Source organism: Rhinopithecus roxellana, chromosome 10, assembly GCF_007565055.1.
Source record: "Rhinopithecus roxellana isolate Shanxi Qingling chromosome 10, ASM756505v1, whole genome shotgun sequence".
Taxonomy (NCBI): Eukaryota; Metazoa; Chordata; class Mammalia; order Primates; family Cercopithecidae; genus Rhinopithecus; species Rhinopithecus roxellana.
In genome coordinates, this window is record NC_044558.1 from 102,556,179 (window position 1) to 102,580,323 (window position 24,145).

General features: G+C 53.0%; 1 protein-coding gene across 3 annotated transcripts in view; it reads left to right on the forward strand.

The window, feature by feature from the left end:
* POLE (DNA polymerase epsilon, catalytic subunit) overlaps positions 1-23,929 on the forward strand; it is a 66,857-nt gene extending 42,928 nt beyond the window's left edge. Inside the window, exons 33-49 of one of the 3 annotated variants that reach the window (XM_030939808.1) lie at positions 2,920-3,060; positions 3,321-3,474; positions 3,551-3,657; positions 3,885-4,061; positions 4,152-4,375; positions 4,517-4,737; positions 5,064-5,268; positions 7,933-8,106; positions 9,054-9,179; positions 11,410-11,542; positions 13,049-13,241; positions 14,601-14,732; positions 14,859-15,052; positions 21,384-21,584; positions 21,932-22,057; positions 22,708-22,797; positions 22,889-23,929. In XM_030939808.1, coding sequence (XP_030795668.1) covers positions 2,920-3,060; positions 3,321-3,474; positions 3,551-3,657; positions 3,885-4,061; positions 4,152-4,375; positions 4,517-4,737; positions 5,064-5,268; positions 7,933-8,106; positions 9,054-9,179; positions 11,410-11,542; positions 13,049-13,241; positions 14,601-14,732; positions 14,859-15,052; positions 21,384-21,584; positions 21,932-22,057; positions 22,708-22,797; positions 22,889-23,002 — 2,712 coding nt within the window. In that variant the 3' untranslated portion in view covers positions 23,003-23,929. The remainder of the gene's footprint in view (positions 1-2,919; positions 3,061-3,320; positions 3,475-3,550; positions 3,658-3,884; positions 4,062-4,151; positions 4,376-4,516; positions 4,738-5,063; positions 5,269-7,932; positions 8,107-9,053; positions 9,180-11,409; positions 11,543-13,048; positions 13,242-14,600; positions 14,733-14,858; positions 15,053-21,383; positions 21,585-21,931; positions 22,058-22,707; positions 22,798-22,888) is intronic. The other 2 variants (XR_004059748.1, XM_030939809.1) reach the window with 2 other exon arrangements.
* The last annotated feature ends 216 nt before the right edge of the window (positions 23,930-24,145 follow it).

Genomic DNA, 24,145 nt, shown 5'->3' on the forward strand with positions numbered 1-24,145 from the left:
CAAGAGAAATGCTTTTTCCCTTTAAATTTTTAATTTTCAAGGTAGGGCATGGCAAATGGGTTTATTCCTTTTACTTACCCTCTCTTTTTAAAATGTTACTATGGATTTGTGGATTTTTGTTTGACTTTTGTTGTTTTAGTTTTTGAGACGGTCTCACTCCATCACCCAGGCTGGAGTGCAGTGGTATGATCTTGCCTCCCTGCAGCCTTGTACTCTTGGGCCCAAGCGATCCTCCTGCCTCAGTGTTTAATGTTTTAAGATCAGTCGTAGCCAAATCCCGCCCAACACACACGCGTTGGGTATGTGAAGGTGCGCGGCAGGCCGCCACCTTATGTCGTTCATAGGTCCTTAGAAACTGCAATTTTAAGGCCGGGCGCGGTGGCTCAAGCCTGTAATCCCAGCACTTTGGGAGGCCGAGACGGGTGGATCACGAGGTCAGGAGATCGAGACCATCCTGGGTAACAAGGTGAAACCCCGTCTCTACTAAAACTACAAAAAACTAGCCGGGCGAGGTGGTGGGCGCCTGTAGTCCCAGCTACTCCGGAGGCTGAGGCAGGAGAATGGCATAAACCCGGGAGGCGGAGCTTGCAGTGAGCTGAGATCCGGCCACTGCACTCCAGCCTGGGCGACAGAGCGAGACTCCATCTCAAAAAAAAAAAAAAAAAGAAACTGCAATTTTAAGTGAAATGACTTTAAGTAAAATGATGTATTATGAAACAGATTTTTTTTTCTTCCTGGAAACATTGTAATGAAACTGTTGGCCAGGCACAGCAGTGCATGCCTTTAATCCCAGCAATTTGGGAGGCTGAGGCTGGTGGATTGCTTGAGCTCAGGCATTCAAGACCAGCCTGGGCAACATGGCAAAACCCCTTCTCTACAGAGTTTTTTTAAAAATTTATTTATTTTTATGTATTTGTTTGTTTGTTTTGAGATGGAGTTTCTCTCTTGTTGCCCAGGCTGGAATGCAATGGCGCAATCTCAGCTCACCGCAACCTCCGCCTCCCAGATTCAAGAAATTCTCTTGCCTCAGCCTCCTGAGTATCTGGGATTACAGGCATGCACCACCACACTCGGCTAATTTTGTATTTTTTAGTAGAGACGGGGTTTCTCTGTGTTAATTAGGCTGGTCTCGAACTCCCGACCTCAGGTGATCTGCCAGCCTGTCCTAGGATTACAAGCGTGAGCCACAGTGCCTGGCCCCAGAATTTTTTTTTTTGAAGGAAGAAACTGCGTTGAACAAAATGATGTTATTTGAGGACCTGCTATATGTCACTTCACTTAACATCGCAGTTTCCAAGTATCCATTGATGTTGTTAAGTGAGGACTTACTGTAATTTCCATATAGTTAAGTGCAGAGCAGTTTTTTTTTTTTGAGACGGAGTCTCACTCTGTCACCCAGGCTGGAGTGCAGTGGCCGGATCTCAGCTCACTGCAAGCTCCGCCTCCCGGGTTTACGCCATTCTCCTGCCTCAGCCTCCCGAGTAGCTGGGACTACAGGCGTCCGCCACCACGCCCGGCTAGTTTTTTGTCTTTTTTAGTAGAGACGGGGTTTCACTGTGTTAGCCAGGATGGTCTCAATCTCCTGACCTCGTGATCCGCCCGTCTCGGCCTCCCAAAGTGCTGGGATTACAGGCTTGAGCCACCGCGCCCGGCAAGTACAGATTTTTAAATATGCAGTTGATTGGGTTTTTGGACACATGACTATATCTGTGTCACCCACACCGCCACCCAGGTGCAGAACATTTCCATCACCCCGAAGGGTGCTTTTGTCCCCCCGTGCAACCTTCTGCTAGCCTGATTTCTGTATTTCTGTAACTGTGTGTGACTTTCTAGAGCTTCATATTAATGGAGCCAGACAATAGACTCTTTGGTGGTCAGTATCTTTTTGAGACTCAACTTATCCCAAATTGGGCTGGCCGGATCCCTTCAAGCTGGCACTTGAGTCCTTTTGACATGCCCTGTTGGTCTTTGAACACTTCCTTGCTTTCTGGCCACTAAGAGAGGCCAGATTCACCTTGAACTTCTAGACATGAAATTAGCTGTTCCTCTAAAGAGCCTGAGCCTCGCTGAGAGGTTATGTTGAGAAACCAAGTCCTCTCCAGGACTCCCCCAGCTCCCCCAACAGGGAGCTAGGGTACCTCTCTCCAGCTCCCCTCTCCAGGACTCCCCCAGCCCGCCATGCAGGAAGCTAGGGTGCCCCCTCTCCAGCTCTCCCGGACTTCCCCAGTTCCCCATGCACATATTCTGGCTTCCCCAGGGGCTCTCTTTCCATTCTTCTGACTAGGAAAATGTGATCCATCTACATCCTCAGGTTAAACCCATGAGAGAATGGAGGAAGATGAACTGGGAGCCTCCCCAGACCAGTGTTGACTCTGCTATATTCTGAGAGCTCTTGTCTATTCTCAGAGGCTGCAGGTTGCTTTTCAAAATTGCATCCAGAGGCCAGGCATGGTGGCTCACACCTGCAGTTCTAGCGATTCAGGAGGCTGAAGTGGGAGGATTGCTTGAGCCCAGGAGTTTGAGACCAGCCTAGGCCTCATAGTGAAGCCTCCTTTCTACAGAAAAATGAAAAAGCCACCCGTGGTGGTGTGTTCCTTGTCCCAGCTACTCAGGAGGCTGAGACTGGAGGACCGCTTGAGCCCAGGAGTTGGAGGCTGCAGTGAGCTGTGATCACACTGCTGCACTCCAGCCTGGGCAATACAGTGAGACCCTGTCCATGAAAAATAAATAAATAACATAAAAATTACGTCCAGAGTTTTTAGTTGTCATCATTGACAAAGGTGGACTCTGGCATGGTGGGTGTATCCCATCGTTAGGGGCACTGGAAGTCCTAGGACTCGGAACACCCTGTGCATGTATGTGCACCACAGACATTACCACCTACGCCCTGTGACGAGATCATCATTGTATTCTCACCAGGTAAATCGGGTCCTTCCTCGCTCCAATGTGGTCTACAATCTCTATGAGTATTCAGTGCCGGAGGACATGTACCAGGAACACATCAATGAGGTCAACGCTGAGCTGTCAGCGCCAGACATCGAGGGCGTGTATGAGACTCAGGTGACTCCCCAGCCACCCTCGGCTGAACTGGGGGAGGCTCCAGCAGGGTGGAATAGAGGAAAGAAACCCGCCCAGGGTGTGGGCTGGGAAACAGCAGTGATTGTGGACTCATGCCCACAGGTGAGGTGAGTATCAGCAGGGTGTCTGCCAAAGGTGACCTGTGGGCAGTGGGCCGGGCAGCTGCAGGGGCACAGCCACATCCCAGGCAGGAGTCACGTGGGCAGCCAGCCCTTGCTAGCCTGTCTGCCCGCCTCTTCCAGGTTCCGTTACTGTTCCGGGCCCTGGTACACCTGGGCTGTGTGTGTGTGGTCAATAAACAGCTGGTGAGGCACCTTTCGGGCTGGGAAGCAGAGACCTTTGCTCTTGAACACCTGGAGATGCGCTCTCTGGCCCAGTTCAGCTACCTGGAACCAGGTATGGCCTGCACCCGCCGCCCACCGTGTGCCTGCCTCCCAGACATCTGGGGTGACGGTCTTGTTTCCTTCTGCAGGGAGTATCCGCCACATCTACCTGTACCACCATGCACAGGGCCACAAAGCACTCTTCGGGATCTTCATCCCCTCACAGCGCAGGGCATCCGTCTTTGTGCTGGACACTGTGAGTCCTGGGCCCTCCATGGCAGCACATTGGTTGGAGCAGGGTCTGGGGAAGGAGGACTTCTCCCAGGGTGCCCAGGCCCTCCAGGTCTTGTCCTCAAGGGCCTTTGCCCATGAGTGCCTGTCGTGATTGAATTGGCAGTGCCATGGCAGTGGTGGAGTCTGCCCCAGGGCTGCCCCCACTTCCTCCCACACAGGGTGAGGCTGACACGGTCTGCATTTGTCTAGGTGCGCAGCAACCAGATGCCCAACCTTGGCACCCTGTACTCAGCAGAGCACGGCCTCCTCCTGGAGAAGGTAGGCCCTGAGCTCCTGCCGCCCCCCAAACACACCTTTGAAGTTCGGGCAGAAACTGACCTGAAGACCATCTGCAGAGCCATCCAGCGATTCCTGCTCGCCTACAAGGTGAGGGTGGTTGGGATCCTGCTGTGTGAGTCCCCTCTCCTTTGAGGCTGGGTCCACCTGGGTCTTTTCTTCCATTTTGCCTTGACCCAGGAGGAGCGCCGGGGGCCCACGCTCATCGCCGTTCAGTCCAGCTGGGAGCTGAAGAGGCTGGCCAGTGAGATTCCTGTCTTGGAGGAATTCCCGCTGGTGCCTATCTGTGTGGCCGACAAGATCAACTATGGGGTCCTGGACTGGCAGCGTCATGGAGCCCGGCGCATGATCCGGCACTACCTCAACCTGGACACCTGCCTGTCGCAGGCCTTTGAGATGAGCAGGTGAGCGCAGCACTGTCACCGTGGGCCAGTGGTCCCCAGGCAGAGCTGGCCTCGGTCTCTGTGACCCGGAAATGTGCCCTGGCACTGAGCTGTGCCCCGGCGCCAACCTGTGCCTCAGTGCTGACCTGTGCCCCGGTGCAGGTACTTTCACATTCCCATCGGGAACCTGCCAGAGGACATCTCCACGTTCGGCTCCGACCTCTTCTTTGCCCGCCATCTCCATCGCCACAACCATCTGCTCTGGCTGTCCCCTACGGCCCGCCCTGACCTGGGTGGAAAGGAGGCTGATGACAACTGTCTTGTCATGGAGTTTGATGACCAAGCCACTGTTGAGATCAACAGTTCAGGCTGTTACTCCACAGGTAAGTGGGCAGGAGGACGAGGTCCACGAGACCTGACTGGTGTTTCTGCCATTCTGTGACATCTTCTCAAGGCAAGAGTGCCCGAGGATGGGCTCAGAGCTTGACCTCGCAGGTCAGAGCTGAAGCTGCAGGAGACAGTCCTGGGGTCAAGGTCCAGGTGGGGCCTCCTGTGCCCTCGGGAATCTGAATAGCCCGGCAGGTGTGAGGATGGGTGTGGGTAGGTCTGATGCTGGTTCTGGAGGTGGTGGTGGCTGGAGTCAGGCCCAGGGGGCTGGTGGTGCGGGAGCTGGCAGGATGCTGGCTGAGCATGGCGTCTTCCTGTACAGTGTGTGTGGAGCTGGACCTTCAGAACCTGGCCGTCAACACCATCCTCCAGTCTCACCACGTCAACGACATGGAGGGGGCTGACAGCATGGGGATCAGCTTCGACGTGATCCAGCAGCCCTCCCTGGAGGACATGATCACGGGCGGTCAGGCTGCCAGTGCCCCAGCCAGCTACGATGAGACAGCCCTGTGCTCTCACGCCTTCAGGTGCCACCCTCTCCGGGGGGAGTGCTACTAATAGAAGGGTCTCATCCTTCGCCCTTAATTTGGAAAGCTAAGGTCTAAGACGGTGTCCCTTGCGCACTTAGTCTTTTTTTTTTTTTTTTGAGACGGAGTCTTGCTCTGCCGCCCGGGCTGGAGTGCAGTGGCAGGCTCTCAGCTCACTGCAAGCTCCGCCTCCTGGGTTTACGCCATTCTCCTGTCTCAGCCTCCCGAGTAGCTGGGACTACAGGCGCCCGCCTCATCGCCCGGCTAGTTTTTTGTATTTTTTAATAGAGACGGGGTTTCACCGTATTAGCCAGGATGGTCTCGATCTCCTGACCTCATGATCCGCCCGTCTCGGCCTCCCAAAGTGCTGGGATTACAGGCTTGAGCCACCGCGCCCGGCCGGGCACTTAGTCTTAATGGCAGAGCCAGAGACCACTGCGGCGAGTTTCCCATCTTTAGTCTGTTGTCTTTACCACCATGTGGGTCCAGCCTGGTCCCTGGCGACTGTTGCATGTGTTGCCTCTGACCTCCCTGTGGCCAGAGGTACTTCACACAAAGAACCTTTCTAACCAGGGCCACTTTTCGATGTGACCAAAGGTACATCATAGGGATCTCCAGCTGGCTCTACTGAGTATGATGTGCAAGGCATCGGCACTTAGGTGTCAGGAGCCGTCGGTCTGCCACGGAGGTCATGGTTGAGGGTCTAGAGCCGTCAGTCTGCCGCAGAGGGTATGGTTGAGGGTCAGGAGCTGTCGGTCTGCTGTGGAGAGCGTGGTTGAGAGCAGCTACTCACAGTACCCACCAGTGGTGGTTCATACTGGGGAACGCTTGCTGTGTACCAGGAGGTGGGCCGAGCACTCCACATTCTGCCTCTGTCCCCACAGCAGCCCAGGGACGGGGAGCGGTTATTGTCCATGTTTCAGATGAGGAAACTGAGGTCAGAGGGGCTGGCTTTGTGGTCATACCACAAACAAATGGAAGGGTTGGCACTCAGAAACAAGTCTTTTTAGTTCTAGAGCCTGTACTCAGGCGTCGTTTTAATGACTCCACACAAAAGGGGAGAGAGCATGTCAGAACTGGGAAATGAGGCCGGGAGAGGACTGGTGGAAAGAGGCAGGGAGGCATTGGGAGCCCAGAGCAGGGTCTTGGCAGAGAGACGGTAGGCCAGGCCTGAGAGGTAGATGGAGTCCAACGGCAGATCCCCAAACCGCCGCTCTGGGGAACGTGGGGTTTGCTGGATTGTTGAAGAGCTGGTGATGAAAAGGAGTTTTAGGAATGGGACTTGGACCTCTGTAGGTTCTCTTGTAACATTCTGTTCTTGACCCCATTGAAGTTCCCACTTCTTCAGTAGGGTGACGTGCAGTTTTGGAACCCTGTAGCTGAATTGGGGTTCCAGTACCAGAGCAGCTGGCATCTCTGCCCTACGGGAAGTGAAGGGGGCCAGACGGGGCATGTACAGCGCACTGCCCAATGCCTAGCTATCTGGCCTGTGACCAGGGCGCCCCACCACAGGAAACTTGTTTACACTGGCACACGCCCTTGTGGCTTTTCTGTGACCTGTGTCTAGGTCCCACCTGCCTGACCATTGCTTCGGTGCAGGGACCCAGCCTTGTGTCCCCCCAGAGTGGTAGGGAAGACCCAGCCCAGGGTAGCCCCTGCCTCTTCAGAGGGAAGGCACAAAATCAGTCACCACCGCAATAGGGAATAAGTGCAAAGATGTGTTCCTTACATCTCCTGGGCAGGGAGGGTGCCGTGAGGAGGGAAGCCATCCTCCCTCCCAGGGCCATGCAAGGCAGGCACAGGGAGAGTGCCCAGGGCAGCTGGCCATGTGAGAATGGGGTGTAGGCATGTGTTAGTTCACGGGCAAGTGCCTGAATGGTCCATTTAAAGGAAGTGGCAGGAAGGCAGGGCCCAGCCTGCTAGGCGGGAAAGAGTCCTCTCAGTTCTTGTCTCTGACTGACCAGGGCCATGTGGGTATGGTGGTGTTTTGTTCTGTTTTCGTTTTTTGAGTCAAGAGTCTTGCTCCGTCACCCAGGCTGGAGTGCAGTGGCGCCATCTCGGGTCACTGCAACCTCCATCTCCTGGGTTTAAGCGATTCTCCTGCCTCAGCCTCCTAAGTAGCTGGGATTACAGGTGCACCAGCCCAGCTAATTTTTGTATTTTTAATAGAGACGAGGGTTTCACCATGTTGGCCAGGCTGGTCTCGAACTCTTGACCTCAGATGATCCACCCACCTCGACCTCGCAAAGTGCTGGGATTACAGGCATGAGCCACTGCATCTGGCCTAGTGTGTTCTGATGTGTAGGCAGTGGCTTTGCTGTGTCCTTCCTGTTAGGGGACCCCAGCCCGTCACACACTTGCTGCCCCATACTGTACTGCCCTCCCATCCTGCTTCAGAACATACAGAGTTTGGGTTGTGTTGAGCGATGTGGCAAAGCCTGAGCTAGTTTCAGGAATGAACTGGAAAGAAATAGATGAAGCATGAAGGTGAAAGGATGAAATTTGGACAGTGACTTAAGGTGGGGACAGTGAGAAGGGGAGGTGACAGGACGGATTTGGACCCAGCCATGTAGGGAAAACCTGTGCCCGTTTCAGCTGGAGCATCCCGCGTGGCGGCTGCATGGGAGGCTGAGGGTACGAGGGTGTCCTGCACTTCTCTTTCAGGATCCTGAAGAGCATGGTCGTGGGCTGGGTGAAGGAGATCACCCAGTACCACAATATCTACGCAGACAACCAGGTGATGCACTTCTACCGCTGGCTTCGGTCACCATCCTCTCTGCTTCACGACCCCGCCCTGCACCGCATGCTCCACAACATGATGAAGAAGCTCTTCCTGCAGTGAGTGCTCCTCCTCCCTGGGCCATCCTCCTCATCCTCAGCTGGGCTGCTCCCTTACTCTCCAGAACCAGAGACGTGGCCAGCCAGTGCCTCTGGGATAAGTAGTCTATTTCTGGGTTTGTGGAGCATAACCATCTTCAAAGGATCCCAGAGAAACACGCAGCTGCTGCTGCAGCATCACCTGCACATCCTGCAGAGAACGCTAGGTGGCACCCCTACTCCTGCCCCTTTCCTGCACAAGTCCTGCTGCACAGTGTATTGCTGTGTGCCTTGCTCATTTTAGTGAAAATATGCCTTGGAGATCATTTAGCCTCTTTCCAGCCTTGTGCCGTCATTACAAATAGCAAATCAGTGAGAGGCTTCATGCATGAGCTCACGCAGATAGATCCTGGGGTAACTTCTGGGGCATAGCCCTGTTGCAGGCCTCACAGGTGTTATAGCTCAGGGGATGAATGCTGATTTGATGGACTTCACGAGAGCGGCCCCACAGAGGCCCCTTGTGGACACTTCTTCCCTGGCCGTGCCTCACCAACGTGGCCGGGGACTATTACCCAGCTGCTAGGATAAAAGTGCTTCTCGGTGCAGTCTTAACTTAGGATTTTTATGATGAATTAAGTCGAATTTTCTAGCCCTTTGTCTAGTTTTCTGTACCTTTGTTGGTTTTTCTCTTACTGAGCATCGAATGAGTTGTCTCCATACAAAAAGTTGCCATTTTTCTGTGATAAGAATTTGCTAATTTTTTCCTGTTTTTGCTTATCTTTTGCCTTTGTTTGTGGTGGATTTTGCTGTGCAGAAATCTTTGTTCTTCATTGGCTTTTGGGTTCTAGTGTATCGGAGGTTTTTCTGCTTCAGGACCCTCAGCTCTTTTCCCTTATGGATTTTCCGGGTGCCCTCTGGCTCTCCACGGCTGTGGCGTCTCCACCACGGACTCTAAACTTGCTCCACAGGCTCATCGCTGAGTTCAAGCGCCTGGGGTCGTCAGTCGTCTACGCCAACTTCAACCGCATCATCCTCTGTACAAAGAAGCGCCATGTGGAAGATGCCATCGCTTATGTGGAGTACATCACCAGCAGGTGCGGCTGGCTGGTCTGGTGACGCAGCACTGTGGCTTTGAGAGGGGTGCTCAAATGACCCCCTGAGGTGCCAGCTGTCCTCCTGGGTGGACTGGGAGGTCCTTAGGAGCACAGGACTCACCATGCTAAACCCAGAGCAGCGTGAAAAGGGGGTTCCTGCCACCCACGTGCTGTAGCCGATCAGAGGCCACGCAGCTGTGCAGCTTGAGTTGAGTGTTTTTTGTTTGTTTTTTTTCCCCATGGGAGACACAGATTCAAGGTGCCCTGAATATGTGCACCCCATAAGTGTTGACGGGCAAATCTTTCATAGACGTCCGTGTTGGCGAGTGGGAGTGGTGTGGTTCCCAGGTGCTCAGCTGTGCACAGCTCTCAGCTGTCAGAGCCTGGTGTTGTGGTTTTGACTTCCTGCCTTCTGGGCCATGTTCCTGAGGTTCCCTCGTGGGCCTTGCTGTGCTTCTCACACACTCAGCACTATTTAAATCTAAATGGAAGACAAAGCAACAGAAAATCTCCACCAGCTCCTTTTGTTCAATTGATAGTAGGAAGCTCCCTCCCAGGTGCACTCACCCTGGGGATGAATGCAGCCATTTCTGAGCGCAGAGATGAGTTGCTCGTGGAGGCCTAGAGTGTCTGCATGGGTCTGGTCTTTGCATGGTTACAGGGGCAGCATCTGGGGGTGCTGCAGAAAAGACTGACACTAAATTGATAATAGGTCACTGAGAAGTAGGAAGGTAGAGCTTATAAGACTTTCATTCCTAATCAAACCATATGCAACGGATTAATCTCAAACCCAAAACCACCGTTGTCCTCCTGCAGACCCACTGTGGCCCCTTATGTCTATCCAAGATGAGCCTTGATGGTCAGTGGTCACGCTCTGTGCCTGAGAGAGCTGACTTGGGCTAGAATTGTATTTCAGAGCGTGGCTGAGATGATGGGAAGGATGTGCCTCTCCCCACACTGGCCATGGGCAGCTCCAGGGGTGCCCTGTACCTGAGGAGGCCAGGGTTGCTCATGTCAGGGAACAGGCTGCCATTCTCCCTTAGTGTGGAGAGCAGAGTTAGGGAGAACATAAAGTTCTCCTGCAGGAGGTGCAGTGTGGGCTACTCAGCTGCTTTTTTTAAAACTGTGATTTAGGGTGTTCCTCCTTCCTTCCTCTCTATCTTTGTTTATTCTTCCTTTTTTTTGGTTTTTGTTTTTTCTTTTAAGAGATGGGGTCTTGGGCCGGGCGCGGTGGCTCAAGCCTATAATCCCAGCACTTTGGGAGGCCGAGACGGGCGGATCACGAGGTCAGGAGATCAAGACCATCCTGGCTAACACGGTGAAACCCCGTCTCTACTAAAAAATACAAAAAACTAGCCAGGCGAGGTGGCGGGCGCCTGTAGTCCCAGCTACTCGGGAGGCTGAGGCAGGAGAATGGCGTGAACCCAGGAGGCGGAGCTTGCAGTGAGCTGAGATCTGGCCACTGCATTCCAGCCTAGGCGACAGAGCAAGACTCCGTCTCAAAAAAAAAAAAAAAAAAAAAAAAACATGGGGTCTTGCTCTGTCACCCAGGCTGGAGTGCAGTGGTGCAATCATGGCTCACTGCAGCCTCAACTTCTGGGCTCAAGCTGTCTGCCTACCTCAGCCCACTGAGTAGATGGGACTAGAGGTGCATGCCAGCATGCCCAGCCAATTTTTGCATTTTTTTTATAGAGACAGGGTTTTGCCATGTTGCCTGGATGGTCTTGAACTCCTGAGATCAGGCGATCCTCCTGCTTCAGCCTCCCAAAGTGCTAGGATTACAGGCATGAGCCACTGTGCCTGGCCGGTTCTTTTTCTTTAAATGGATCTAACTTGCAGAGGAGTGGGTCAGCCCTAGTGAGTCTTAACTGAGGAGTGACAAGGATGACGATAGCTTAGAAGAACTTGGCAGTGGGAAGCACTGTGGTTGGTTACCTGAAGCTGCAGGTCACCTGAGGCCGGGAGCAGAGGCAGAACGCCTTGTGGGCTGTCCCCAGCACGAGGAGGCACCCAGCTCTCTGTGGTGCCAGCTCCCAGGGGCCTGGTGGACCTCCTTAGTTTTACTTTTACCGCGTTTCCCTAGGAAGCCTGAGGTATGATGTGATCTGAATGAACTTTCAGATTCAATGTTAAGTAAGTGGAGGGTACAGATAGATACAAGAGGAAGAAAAGGAAAGTTGAGAACAAGGTGGATTTCATTTAAGCAGTGTCTTCAATGCTTCCTCTACAGCATCCATGCTAAGGAGATCTTCCATTCTTTGACAATTTCTTTTTCTCGATGCTGGGAATTTCTTCTCTGGATGGATCCATCTAACTATGGCGGAATCAAAGGAAAAGTTTCATCTCGTGTTCACTGTGGACTGGTAAGAGAGCTGCAGTGTGGCACGAGCCAGCTTTGGGGCCGCGTTCCTTCCTGCAGCAAGTGCTGAGTGCTCAGGGCCCCGGCAGGCCTGGCTGTGTGGCAGCAGACACTGCAACCGCATCCTGCCCTCATGAACAAGGGGAGGCCCCATGTGCAGACAAGCACATCAGTGTGGAGTGTGGCGTCGGCCCTGGTGAGGGCAGGGCTTGCCATGGGCCACAGGGAGGTGGAGGCCCGTGAGGTGGCGACAAGGAATCCCAGAGCTGATGAAGCGCGCTGGAGTCGCGTGTGCATCAGGCGCCTCCAGTGAGGACACCAGGGAGGCAAAGCACAGGTCACTGGAGCAGTGACTGCAGATGCAGGCAGAGAGCGGGCCAGGCCAGGCAACTTGGGCATGGCAGGGCGGGGCCTTGGCTTTCATGGGGATGGGAGGTTCTGTGTGGGCGATGTTGGAGCTTTCTTGGTCCCATGTGGATAACCCACCATCGGAGGGCACAGGCAGGTAAAGCCAGTTAGTGCCCGTGCCAGGGAGATGCTGGGCAGCAAGGTTGGTGAGAATGGCCTGGGTGGGCTTTGAAGTAGAGCCAAGGGACCAGCAGATCGGATGTGGGCAAATGCCCAGGTGTGTGCCAGGCTATGGGTGAGTGGAGGTGGCTGTCAGGAGCAGTGTGGGGAAGGGGTCACGTCTGGTTGGGACTCATGGTGTTTGCAAGGTTGAGACGTGGGTGGTTAGCTGGTGCAGGAGTGGCCAGAGAGTGGCTGGGTGTGTTGAGAGGAGGCCTGTGTCCTCCACGGGGATCCTTACAGAGGACTGAGAGGAAGCTATGGGTACGGGGGACGGGGCTCAGATGTCAGAGGGAAAGCCCTTCTGTAAGGAGGCAGACAGTTCTGAGAGCTGGCAGGATGAAGCCAAGGCTGCCCAGGATACCTGGATGAGAGCAATTCCGGTTGGGGTTGGGGGACAAACCCTGATTAAAGGGATTCAGAAGAAGATGGGAGGGTAGAAACGCAGGTGGTATAGACAGCTCTGAGGAGGGGATCAGCATATGGTCAGGGCAGGTGGCAGTGGGTGGCAGTGTCTACACAGACATGGATGGTGCCGTGGCATGAACGCAGGCTGCACGTGAGGCTGGGTCTGTGATGGGGTCGTGCTGTCCCAGGAGAGTCATGGACTCAGGAGAGAACAGTCACTGGGAATCTCTGACTGGTTCTTTCGTCCTTGACGGGTGAAAGTTCAATAATTAAAGTGAACCCTGAAAGAGCAGAGTGAAGCTCGCAGTCCCAGGTCATGAGCACTTCTGTGCACCAGGCACTTCCCACAAAGCGCTCTGTACTGGGAGCCACCCTGTGGGATTCACACAGGCTCCCGGAGACACAGTGACTATGGGGAAGGCCTCTAGTCAAATGGGGCAGATGGACACAGGTTGGAGGAGCCTTCACGGTGGCATCCTACCCCTCTACGAGGCCGCGATGGTACAAACACAGCCGCCTTGTCTCTGTGTTACAGCAAGACTCACAGAAAGCGCAGGGAGCAGAGGATGAGCAGGAAAATGAGGACAATGAGGAGGAAAGAAATGGGGAGGAGGAGGAAGATGCAGAGGAATCCAGCGTGGAAGATTCACTGGAAAACAACTGGAACATTTTGCAGTTTTTGCCACAGGCAGCCTCCTGCCAGAGCTACTTCCTCATGATTGTTTCAGGTGAGCCCAGAGCCCAGGTCTGCACAGCCTCCACCAGAGGGACTCAGGGTTAGTAGATGTGGCTCCTGTGCCATGGGATCGCAAGAAGGGAGACAGTGGAAAAATCGGATCGGGCGGAGCGTGCCCAGCAGTTGGGACTTTGTGAGCCAAGGAGCCTCCTCTCCCGGCTCCAGGCATGTTCCACTGGAGGACCCGGAGAGGGGTGACTGTCTTCCCTCCAGCCCTCGCTCTCTCAGGAAACTCCATGGGGAGCGGCTGCATCTGGCCGTGTCATTGAGGGGTTTCCTAGCTCTGCTCCTGCCATCTGACTCAGTAACTCAGTCACGTACATTCCCAGGGAACATTGGTGTGGGTGCATGTTTGGTAGCTGAAGATAAACCCCTGGGTCAGGTCAGCTGCCCCCTGGCTGGTCTGTGAGGCCTGCCTCTCTGGTGGGGAAGTTCTTGTGCCTTGGTTTGGGTCTGTAGGCTTAGAGTTTGCAAATCAAGCTATGCAGGTTAGCGTGCAGACGAAGTGTGTCGAGGAAGCACTGTTTGTAGTTCAGAGCCCGAAGTTAAAGACCCTCTCAGTTAAAACAGCAGGGTGTGCTGAGCACGCAGGCGGATGCAGTCACAGAGGCCTTCATTGATGATCATTTTATATTTTTGTCTACTTGTCCTTGAGTCTTTAACTTTCTCAGTTCTCTCTTGCAACTTTCTAAGTCTCTTGAAAAGTGCTGGGTCGGCCACGCGCAGTGGCTCACGCCTGTAATCCCAACACTGGGAGGCTGAGGCGGGTGGATCACGTGAGGGCAAGAGTTTGAGACCAGCCTGGCTAACATGGTAAAACCCCATCTCTACTAAAAACACAAAAAGTACCCGGGTGTGGTGGTACACACCTGTAATCCCAGCTATTTAGGAAGCTGAGGCAGTAGAATCGCTTGAACCCAGGAGGCGGAGGTTGCAGTGAGCCGAGATTGTGCCATCGCACTCCAGTCTGGGCAACAAGAGTGAAACTCTGTCTCAAAAAAAAAAAAGGTAAGTGCTGGGTGACAGGCCCGGAGTAGTTTTTGGAGAAGCTTGCTGACACCAGGGGCCCTGTTTTTCACATACTACCCGCTGAGAGGGTTAGTGTGCATGGCCTCATTTATACAGTTTTCTCTCTGATAATGAACTCGAGTGTCAGCTAGTGTTCCTTCTCATTTCCACTTCTCACTTATCTAATTGACTTTTAGCTCATCTAAAGGCCGCAAATAAAATTATTAGCAATGACATTTTAGCCTTATCTGTGAGGCGATCTGACCAGCCATGGGTCCCCTCAGATTCTAGGGTGTTCGCAACAGCCTGACTCAGGGCTGGTGGTGTATGTGCCTCTCCACAGCGTACATTGTGGCCGTGTACCACTGCATGAAAGACGGGCTGAGGCGCAGTGCTCCAGGGAGCACCCCCGTGAGGAGGAGGGGGGCCAGCCAGCTCTCCCAGGAGGCCGAGGGGGCGGCTGGAGCCCTTCCTGGTGAGCAGTCTTTTGTCTCTCGAGGCCACTGCCTTGTGCCAGTTACCTAACCCCTCTGTGTGCCATGGGTGGTCCCCGGTGCCAGATGGGTCCCAGATCCCTCCTTCAGCATCGTCATACTTCCAGGAATGATCACCTTCTCTCAGGATTATGTCGCAAATGAACTCACTCAGAACTTCTTCACCATCACTCAGAAGATTCAGAAGAAAGTCACAGGCTCTCGAAACTCCACTGAGCTCTCAGAGATGTTTCCTGTCCTCCCTGGTTCCCACTTGCTGCTCAATAACCCTGCTCTGGAGTTCATCAAATACGTGTGCAAGGTGAGGGTGCCAGTGTGCTTGTGAGGAGAGGACACCGACATACATGCCTAAGGCAAGAATGTTAATGTGTGCAAGGTGAGGCTGTAACGCGTGCACCGTGAACGTGCTAGAGTATGTGTGCAAGGTAAGACACCGACATACATGCCTAAGGCAAGAATGTTAATGTGTGCAAGGTGAGGCTGTAACGCGTGCACCGTGAACGTGCTAGAGTATGTGTGCAAGGTAAGGACACCGACATACCTGTGCATGGGAAGGATGTTAATGAATGCAGGATGAGGCTTCCACGTGTGCAAGGGGGAGGTACCTACCCGTGTAGGGTCAGGGTGCCAGTGTGTGCAAGGTGAGGAGCAGGTGTAAGTTACTTGTTCATTCCACCAACATTTATCATGTCCCTGTCACATGCAGCCACAGTTGAGGCTTCTGCGCTCAGGTGTGAGCAGGACAGGAAAGGCCTTGCCACATGGGGCCTGCCTGCTGCCAGCTGACCCGAGAAGGGAGAGGGCCATTCAGAGGCGCAGGTGCTGTGGGGACGGTGCCTGTAAGGGACGCTGGGACCAGGTGCAGGAGGAGGGAGGATGCAAAGGACCTGGGGGATGAGCTTGGTGTGTTGGTGAAGGCACAGCCGAGCACCCAATACCACCGACTGGGAGGATGGGTCACCGGAGACCAGTAGGCTGGATCAGGACCCAGAGCTTATGAGATGAGAGCTTGCTCAGATGCTGAGGCCTTTCTGGGAAAGGCAGGCTGAGTCCAAGAGGGATAATGTTACCAGATAACGACCACGGGTGTCAGCCCTTAAAGAGCAGAGCGCTTCACTGCCCATTTCCTCACTCAGCCTTCCCAGCAAACTGCATCTCACACACGGCTAAGGTTACGCTGGAGATCACGTGACGGCCTCAAGGTCTAGTTGTGGTGAAGAAGTGTTTTTAGCTGACCATTTTAATTCCTTTGTTGACTTTTACATGCTTTAAATTCATTTTTATTGAGGTATAATTTACATACAGTAAAATGTACTCTGTGGCGTGCAGTTGTGTGATTTTTCCTAGATGAATGGAATTGCGCCACCATCAGCAGGATACAGGATAGTCACCACCCGACAACATTTCCCACGCTGCCCTCCTCGCCTGACACCCCTCTAGCCACTAGTGTGTCCTCCATCCCTGTGTTTGTTTTCTCTTCCAGAGCGTCACATAAGTAGAGGCATACTGTGCAGCATTTTGGATCTGGCTTCTTAGCAAAGCACACTTGCAGTTGGTTCATCCACACTCTCGTGTGTATCAGAACCCCTTCCTTTCTGCTGCGAGTCGTGTCCGTTGTGTGGGGAACCACAGCTTGCTTTTCATTCACTGGTGGACGGACATTTGCGTTGCTTCCACTTTGGGGTGATGAGTAACAAAGCTGCTGTAAACATTCTGTAGGTGGAGGTTTTTGTGTGAACGTAAGTTTCAGTTCTCTGAGGTTAAAAACCCAGGAGGGGCATTGCTGGGTCTTTTTTTTTTTTTTTTTTTTTTTTTTTTTTTTTTTTTTTCTTTTTGAGACGGAGTCTCGCTCTGTTGCCCGGGCTGGAGTGCGGTGGCCGGATCTCAGCTCACTGCAAGCTCCGCCTCCCGGGTTCACACCATTCTCCTGCCTCAGCCTCCCAAGTAGCTGGGACTACAGGCGCCCACCACCTCTCCCGGCTAGTTTTTTGTATTTTTTAGTAGAGACGGGGTTTCACCGTGTTAGCCAGGATGGGCTGGGTCATTTTTTAAGTGTTTGTTTAAGTTGATAAGAAACTGCCAAACTCTTCTGACTGTGTCAGGGTCTCATCAGCAGTGTGTGGCAAGAGTTGCAGTCCACATCCTCACCAGGACTTGGTATTATTGCATTTTTAAATTGCAGTGATTCCAGTAGGTGTGTAGTGGTATCACATTGTGTTTCTGATTTGCATTTCCCTGGCATCTAATAATGTGGGGCTTTTTTTTTGAGACGCAGATTCACTCTCATTGCCCAGGCTGGGGTGCAATGGCGTGATCTCAGCTCACTGCAACCTCCGCCTCCAGGTTAGCTGGGACTATAGGCGCCTGCCACTACAGCCCGCCAATTTTTTGTATTTTTAGTAGAGATGGGGTTTCACCATGTTGGCCAAGCTGGTCTCAAACTCCTGACCTCAAGTGATCCACCTGCTTCAGCCTCCCAAAGTACTGGGATTACAGGCGTGAGCCACTGTGCCCGGCTGTGGGGCATTTTTTAATGGGCCTCCTTGCTGTCCCTGTGTCTGTCCTCTTTGGTGAAGTTTTAGGTTTTTACATTTGTCTGATCCATTTGAGTTAATTTTTATACAGTGTGCATGCGGTAGATCCAAGTCCATATTTCTGCATGGGATATCTGATTGCAGGCGTATCCTGTCTTGGTGTGCTTCAAAGCAGTTACGTGTATTTTACAAATGGAAGGTTTGTGGGAATCTTGTGTTGAGCACGTCTCGTCTTTCCAACAGCATGTGCCCACTGTGTCTGTGCTAGACTTTTCCACTATTACTGTATCAGCCATGGCAGCCTTTGATGCTTCTATGGCGATTGTTTTGGGGCGCTGTGAACCGTGTGCATAGAAGACAGTGAACTTAATCAGTGTTGTCCGTGTCCTGACTGCCCCACTCACTGGCCATTCCGCCATCTCTCCCTTTCTCCTTGGACCTCCCCAATCACAGTGACACAACACTATTGAAATTAGGTAAGTTAATAACCCTACAATGGCCTCTAAGTGTTCAAGTGAAAGGAAGAGTCCCACGTCTCTCACTTTACATAAAAAGCTAGAAATGGCTAAACTTAGTGAGGAAGGCGTGTCAAAAGTCGAGATAGGCTGAAAGCTAGGCCACTCACACCAGTTAGCCAACTCAACTGCAAAAGAAAGGTTCTTGAAGGAAATTACAAGTGCTTCTCCAGTGAACACATGAATGATAAAGAAGTGAAACAGCCTGTTGCTGATATGGAGAAAGTTTAGTCTGAATAGATCAAACCAGATACAACGTCCCCTCAAGCCAGAGCCTCATCCAGAGCAAGGTTCTCACTCTGTTCAGTTCCATGAAGGCTGAGAGGTGAGGAGGCTGTAGAAGGAAAGCTTGAAGCTGACAGAGGTTGGTTCATGGGGTTGAGGGAAAGAAGCCGTCCTGGTAACATAAAGGCAAATGAGGCAGCAGGTGTGTGCGGGTGGAGAGACTGCAGCGAATTCTCCAGGAGATGCATCTGGGATCATTGGCGAAGGTGGCTACACTAACAGCATATTTTCAGTGTAGACAAAACAGCCTTCTATTGGAAGAAGATGCCTTCTAGGACTTTCATAGCTAGCGAGGAGGCCTCAGAGCCTGGCTTCAGAGGACAGGCTGATTCTTGTTAGTGGCAGATGCAGCTGGTGACTTTTAAGTCGAAGCCAGTCCTCATTCAGTCTTTTAAGGCCACTGCCTGCAGCTCAGAAGAAGATTCCTTCCAAAACAGTACTGCTTATTGACAGTTGACCTGGTCACCCGAGAGCTCTCATGGAGACTTACAAGGAGATTAATGTTGCTTTCATGCCTGCGGACACAACATCCCTTCTGCAGCCCGTGGATCAAGGAGCAATTTCGACTTTCAAGGTTTATTACCAAAAAATACATTTTATGAGGCTATAGCTAGTGATTCCCCTGATGGAACTGGGCAAAGTAAATGGAAAACCTGGAAAGGATTCGCCATTCCGGATGCCATTAAGAACACTGGTGATTCATGGGAGAAGGGGTCAAAATATCAACAGGAGTGTGGAAGAAGTTGATTCTGACCCTCATGGTTGACTTTGAAGGATTCAAGACTTTTGTGGGAGACATGACGGCAGATGTTGAAACAGCAAGGGAACTAGAAGTGGAGCCTGAAGGTGTGACTGAATTTCTGCAATCTCAGGACAAAATTTAACAGATAAAGAGTTGCTTTTCATGGATGAGCAATAAAGTTTGTTTGTTTGTTTGTTTGTTTGTTTTGAGATGGAGACTCCTTGCTCTGTTGCCCAGGCTGGAATGCAGTGGTGTGGTCTTGGCTCACTGCAACCTCCGCCTCCTGGATTCAAGCGATTTTCCTACGTCAGCCTCCCAAGTAACTGGGATTACAGGTGCCTGCCACCACGCTCGGCTAATTTTTTGTATTTTTAATAGAGACAGGATTTCACCATGTTGGTTAGGCTGGTCTCAGACTCCTGACCCCTCAGGTGATCCACCCGCCTTGGCCTCCCAAAGTGCTGGGATTACAGGCGTGAGCCACTGTGCCTGGCCCAAAAAAATAGTTTCTTGGGATGAAAGTGAACACTGTGGAAATGACAATAAAGGATTGAGAATATTCCGTAAACTTAGTTGCAAAGCAGCATCAGGGTTTGAGAGGACTGACTCCAATTTTGAAAGAAGTTCTACTGTGGGTGAGATGCTATCAAACAGCACCACATCCTGCAGAGAAATCTTTCATGGAAGGAAGAGTCAGTTGATGCAGCAAACTTCATTGTTGTCCTAAGAAATTGCCACAGCCACCCCAGCTCAGCAGTATCACCCTGATCAGTCAGCAGCCATTAGCCATTTACATTGAGGCAAGACCCTCCACCAGCAAAACGCTTGCGACTCGCCGAAGGGTCCGATGATTGTTAGCATTTCTGAGCAATAAAACATTTTAAAATTAAGGTACATACATTGTTTTTTAGACATAATGGTGTTATGCACTTAATAGACCACAGTATAAGGTAAACCTAAGTTTTGTCTGGGCAGAGTGGCTCACACCTGTAATCCCAGCACTTTGGGAGGTCAGGGCGGGTGGACATTTGAGCCCAGCAGTTCAAGAGCAGCCTGGGCAACAGGGCGAAACCCACCTTTACAACGATTACAAAAATTACCTGGGCATGGTGGCGCATGCCTGTCGTCCCAGCTACTGGGAACGCTGTGGTGGGAGGCTCAATTGAGCCCCAAGAGGTCAGTGCTGCAGTGAGCCATGATTGCGTCACTGCAGTCCATTCTGGGTGACAGAGCAAAATCCTGTCCCAAAATAAAAACATATCACCTAGGTTTTTTTTTTTTTTTTAAGATGGAGTCTCACTCTGTCACTCAGACTGGAGTGCAGTGGTGCGATCTCAGCTCACTGCAACCTCCACCTCCTGGGTTCAAGCGAATCCCTGCCTCAGCCTCCCAGGTAGCTGGGATTACAGGTGCGCCTGCCACCACGCCCAGCTAATTTTTGTATTTTTAGTAGAAGTGGGGTTTCACTGTGTTGGCCAGGATGGTCTTGAACTCCTGCCCTCAGGTCATCCACCTGCCTTGGCCTCCCAAAGTGCTAGGATTACAGGCGTGAGCCACCACAAATCACGTAACTCTTTTTTTTTTTTTTTTTTTTTGAGGCAGAGTCTCGCTCTCGCCCGGACTGGAGTGCAGTGGCCGGATCTCAGCTCACTGCAAGCTCCGCCTCCCGGGTTTACGCCATTCTCCTGCCTCGGCCTCCTGAGTAGCTGGGACTACAGGCGCCCGCCACCTCGCCCGGCTAGTTTTTGTATTTTTAGTAGAGACGGGGTTTCACCGTGTTAGCCAGGATGGTCTCGATCTGACCTCGTGATCCGCCCGTCTTGGCCTCCCAAAGTGCTGGGATTACAGGCTTGAGCCACCGCGCCCAGCCAAATCACGTAACTTTTATATGTACTGAGAAAACAAGCATGAGCCAAAAATCACATAACTTTTATATGCACTAAAACAAAATATTTGTGTGATGTGCTTTATTGTGATATTTGTCTGTTGAGGTGGTTTGAAACCGAACTTGCAGTATCTCCAAGATATGCTTGTATTCCAGAACCATTTGTTGAAAAGACTATTCTTTTTCTATTGAATATCTTTGTACCTTTTTCCATAACTTAATGAACTTATCTGTGTGGGTCTATTTCTGGATTATGTATTCTTTTTTTCTATCTCGGGTTCAATTTGCTGATATTTCGTTGAGCATTTTTGTGTCTATGCTCAGTTATTGGTCTGTAGTTCCTTTGTATGGTCTTTGGTTATAGTATCAGGGTGATGCTGGCCTCATAGAATAGGTTGGGTGCTCTCCCTCTTTAGTGTTTTGAAAGATATCGTGTAGAATCAGCAGCATTTCTTCCTTAAATGTTTAGTAAATTCCCCGGGGAAGCCTGTCCTCACTGATGGAAAACTGCCAGTGTAGAGAAGTCGGCTCTCTGAGGCTTCTAAAGGGACTAAGGAAGAGAGGGAAGAACACCAGGAAACTGTAGCCTAAGGTCCAGAGGGTTCTGGTCCAGACAGAGCAGCAGGGAGGCCCCGGGAGCTCCTTCCCGATGCGGGCTGTGGTCTCTGCAGGTGCTGTCCCTGGACACCAACATCACAAACCAGGTGAATAAGCTGAACCGAGACCTGCTTCGCCTGGTGGATGTCGGCGAGTTCTCCGAGGAGGCCCAGTTCCGAGACCCCTGTCGGTCCTACGTGCTTCCTGAGGTCATCTGCCGCAGCTGTAACTTCTGCCGCGACCTGGACCTGTGTAAAGACTCTTCCTTCTCAGAGGTGCGGCTGAGCCTCAGTGGGGTTTTCACTGTAGAGCAGGACATCTGAGGGCACTGCGGTGTCCTGGGGGCTTCTGCAGCCCCAGCTCTGTAGGTCACACCTGCTGCCGCTCTGACTCACACGGATTGGCAACAGGTCCCCTTCCCCGGCCTCCCCATACCACGTTCAGAATGTTGTCCTAGGAAGGGCTCAAGTGCAGATGGGAGGCCTGAGCGCGCGCAGCTGCACTCAGGAGACTCGCCCCTCAGCAGGCGCTTCTCACAGCCCCTTCCTCTCCTGAGATCCTGCCCACGGCACTGTGGTCTGGAGGCTGGGCCGGTGACCTCTTGCACTCTTGCTCTGCCTAGGATGGGGCAGTCCTGCCTCAGTGGCTCTGCTCCAATTGTCAGGCGCCCTACGACTCCTCTGCCATCGAGATGACGCTGGTGGAAGTGCTGCAGAAGAAGCTGATGGCCTTCACCCTGCAGGACCTGGTGAGCAGTGCCTGCCGCCCACCCGTGTGCCCTGGAGTCTGCAGAGGGGTTTCTGTGCACTCCCGGGAGCCGGGGTGTGTGCAGGTCCTGAGGCACGCCCTGGTGTCCTCCAAAGGGCCTGCCCTGCAGACCAGTCCATGCCTGAGCCCGATGGACTATTCTGTCTACACTGGTTGAGCACCTGCCTTGGGTCAAGAGCTGGCCTTGTGGGTGCTTTGTTCTAGTGGAAGGAGACAGACGCTTCCAAGTGTGAAGAGAAGGAAAGGAGGAAGAGGGAGTTGCACAGCTCGGCCACAGGAAGGCCTTGCTGAGGGGCATCTGAGCAGAGGCTGGGGGACGCACCAAGCTGCCGTGTGGTGGCACACGGTGTCCAGGCCTGCAGGATGGAGGGAGTGAGCAGGGCTTGGAGGGGGCCTCAGGACTGGGCGTCTGGGATGGGACACCCACAGCGGGGGTGGGTGTAGGGAAGGCGCTGGCAGGGTGGGATGAGGTCGTGCATTTAACTCATAACTGAGGGACTGGCTGCGCACAGCACGGGCTCAAGGCTTACTGATGGGCCCACGAATGTGTCTCACGAGCCTGTGAAGAAGCAGCAGGCAGGTCTGGCCCGGGCAGGAGGGCCGGCGCCCATCGGGGTTGCTCCCTTTCAGATCTGCCTGAAGTGCCGCGGGGTGAAGGAGACCAGCATGCCTGTGTACTGCAGCTGCGCAGGGGACTTCGCCCTCACCATCCACACCCAGGTGGGGTTTCCTTCATCTGCCTCGGCTCAGCCTGGCCTCCTTGGCCTCTCTGAGTGGACTGGGGTCTCACTGTGCCTGTTTATTCCTGCAGGTCTTCATGGAACAGATCGGAATCTTCCGGAACATTGCCCAGCAGTACGGCATGTCGTACCTCCTGGAAACCCTGGAGTGGCTGCTGCAGAAGAACCCACAGCGGGGCCGTTAGCCAGCCCCGGGCCCTGGGTGCCTCTGCGTCCGTGCCAGGCCTCCTGATGCCAAGGCCATATCCCCGTGCTTTCAGTGACCAGACCACTAACCACCCTGACTGTCCGAACTTGTGACCCCAGGCCAGGGAACGGGGAGGAAACCAAAGAAAACCATTTTCAGGGAGCTCAGACATCACAGGAAGGAGTGGGAGCAGGATGTGGCCCTGGCCTCGCCAGAATACCTGCAGAAGCAGGCCATGAGCCAGGCTGCGGGTGCCCTGGGCGCTGTTTCTTACACAGTGAATGCTTTTCCAGGCTTCTGTTGCTTCCTGCATCACATATGGTGGGGTGGGAGAGTCCTCTAGGTGCCCCCAGTTCTTTGTCCTGCCTCCCAGAGGGAGGAAAAGCCCCTGGGGGCTTCTGGCTCCCTGAGATTGGGAGGAGATGGGTTCCCAAGGCCCTGGTGGGGCTGGAGTCTCACCTGTTTGCATGGAGAAATGGGCTGGCCCCACAGCCTCACAGGAGCAGTTTGTGGGCTGGTTTCCCTGGGAATCCGGACCCTAACCTGTGGGAATCTGGATTTTGACTTGTTGAGCCCTGCTCATTTGGAGCCAGGTCTAGAGGGAACCCCCTATCAGCCTCAGGAAAACAAGACCTCTGTGCACCCCACTTCGGGCTCACCACAGCCCTTGTCCTTCACCTCCACACAGCACCAGCTGGAAGCAGAAAGAAGAAAGGCCAGTTTCACAGGGCACCAAACAAGTATGAAATGGAAATCAGGAATTCAGACGCCCCAGGCAAGAGCCTCGCGGGAGGGAGGGCCCCACAGACTCCCCAGGAGGCTCGCATCTTTGGCCCAGAGCCAGCCTTCGTTTGTCCCTGCCATCTACTGTCCGAGGCTGTCGCTGCTACGCTGTGTTTTTATTTGCATTTCATACTGAAATTTCTCTAGGTTGTCACTGTGTGTTTGTGCAGGGCGCCTCAGATGAGGGGACTGGGTACCACTGGGCGTGTGTTTGGCCCTTGGATGCTGCTCGGGCCGCCTGCCTGGAGAAACCTGATGCCTGCTCAGATGGAGGAGTGCTGAGGCCTCCAGAGTGGAGATCAAATCAAATTAGGGCGAGCAGGGGAGGAGGGAGGCTGGCTGACTGGGCTTCATTCCT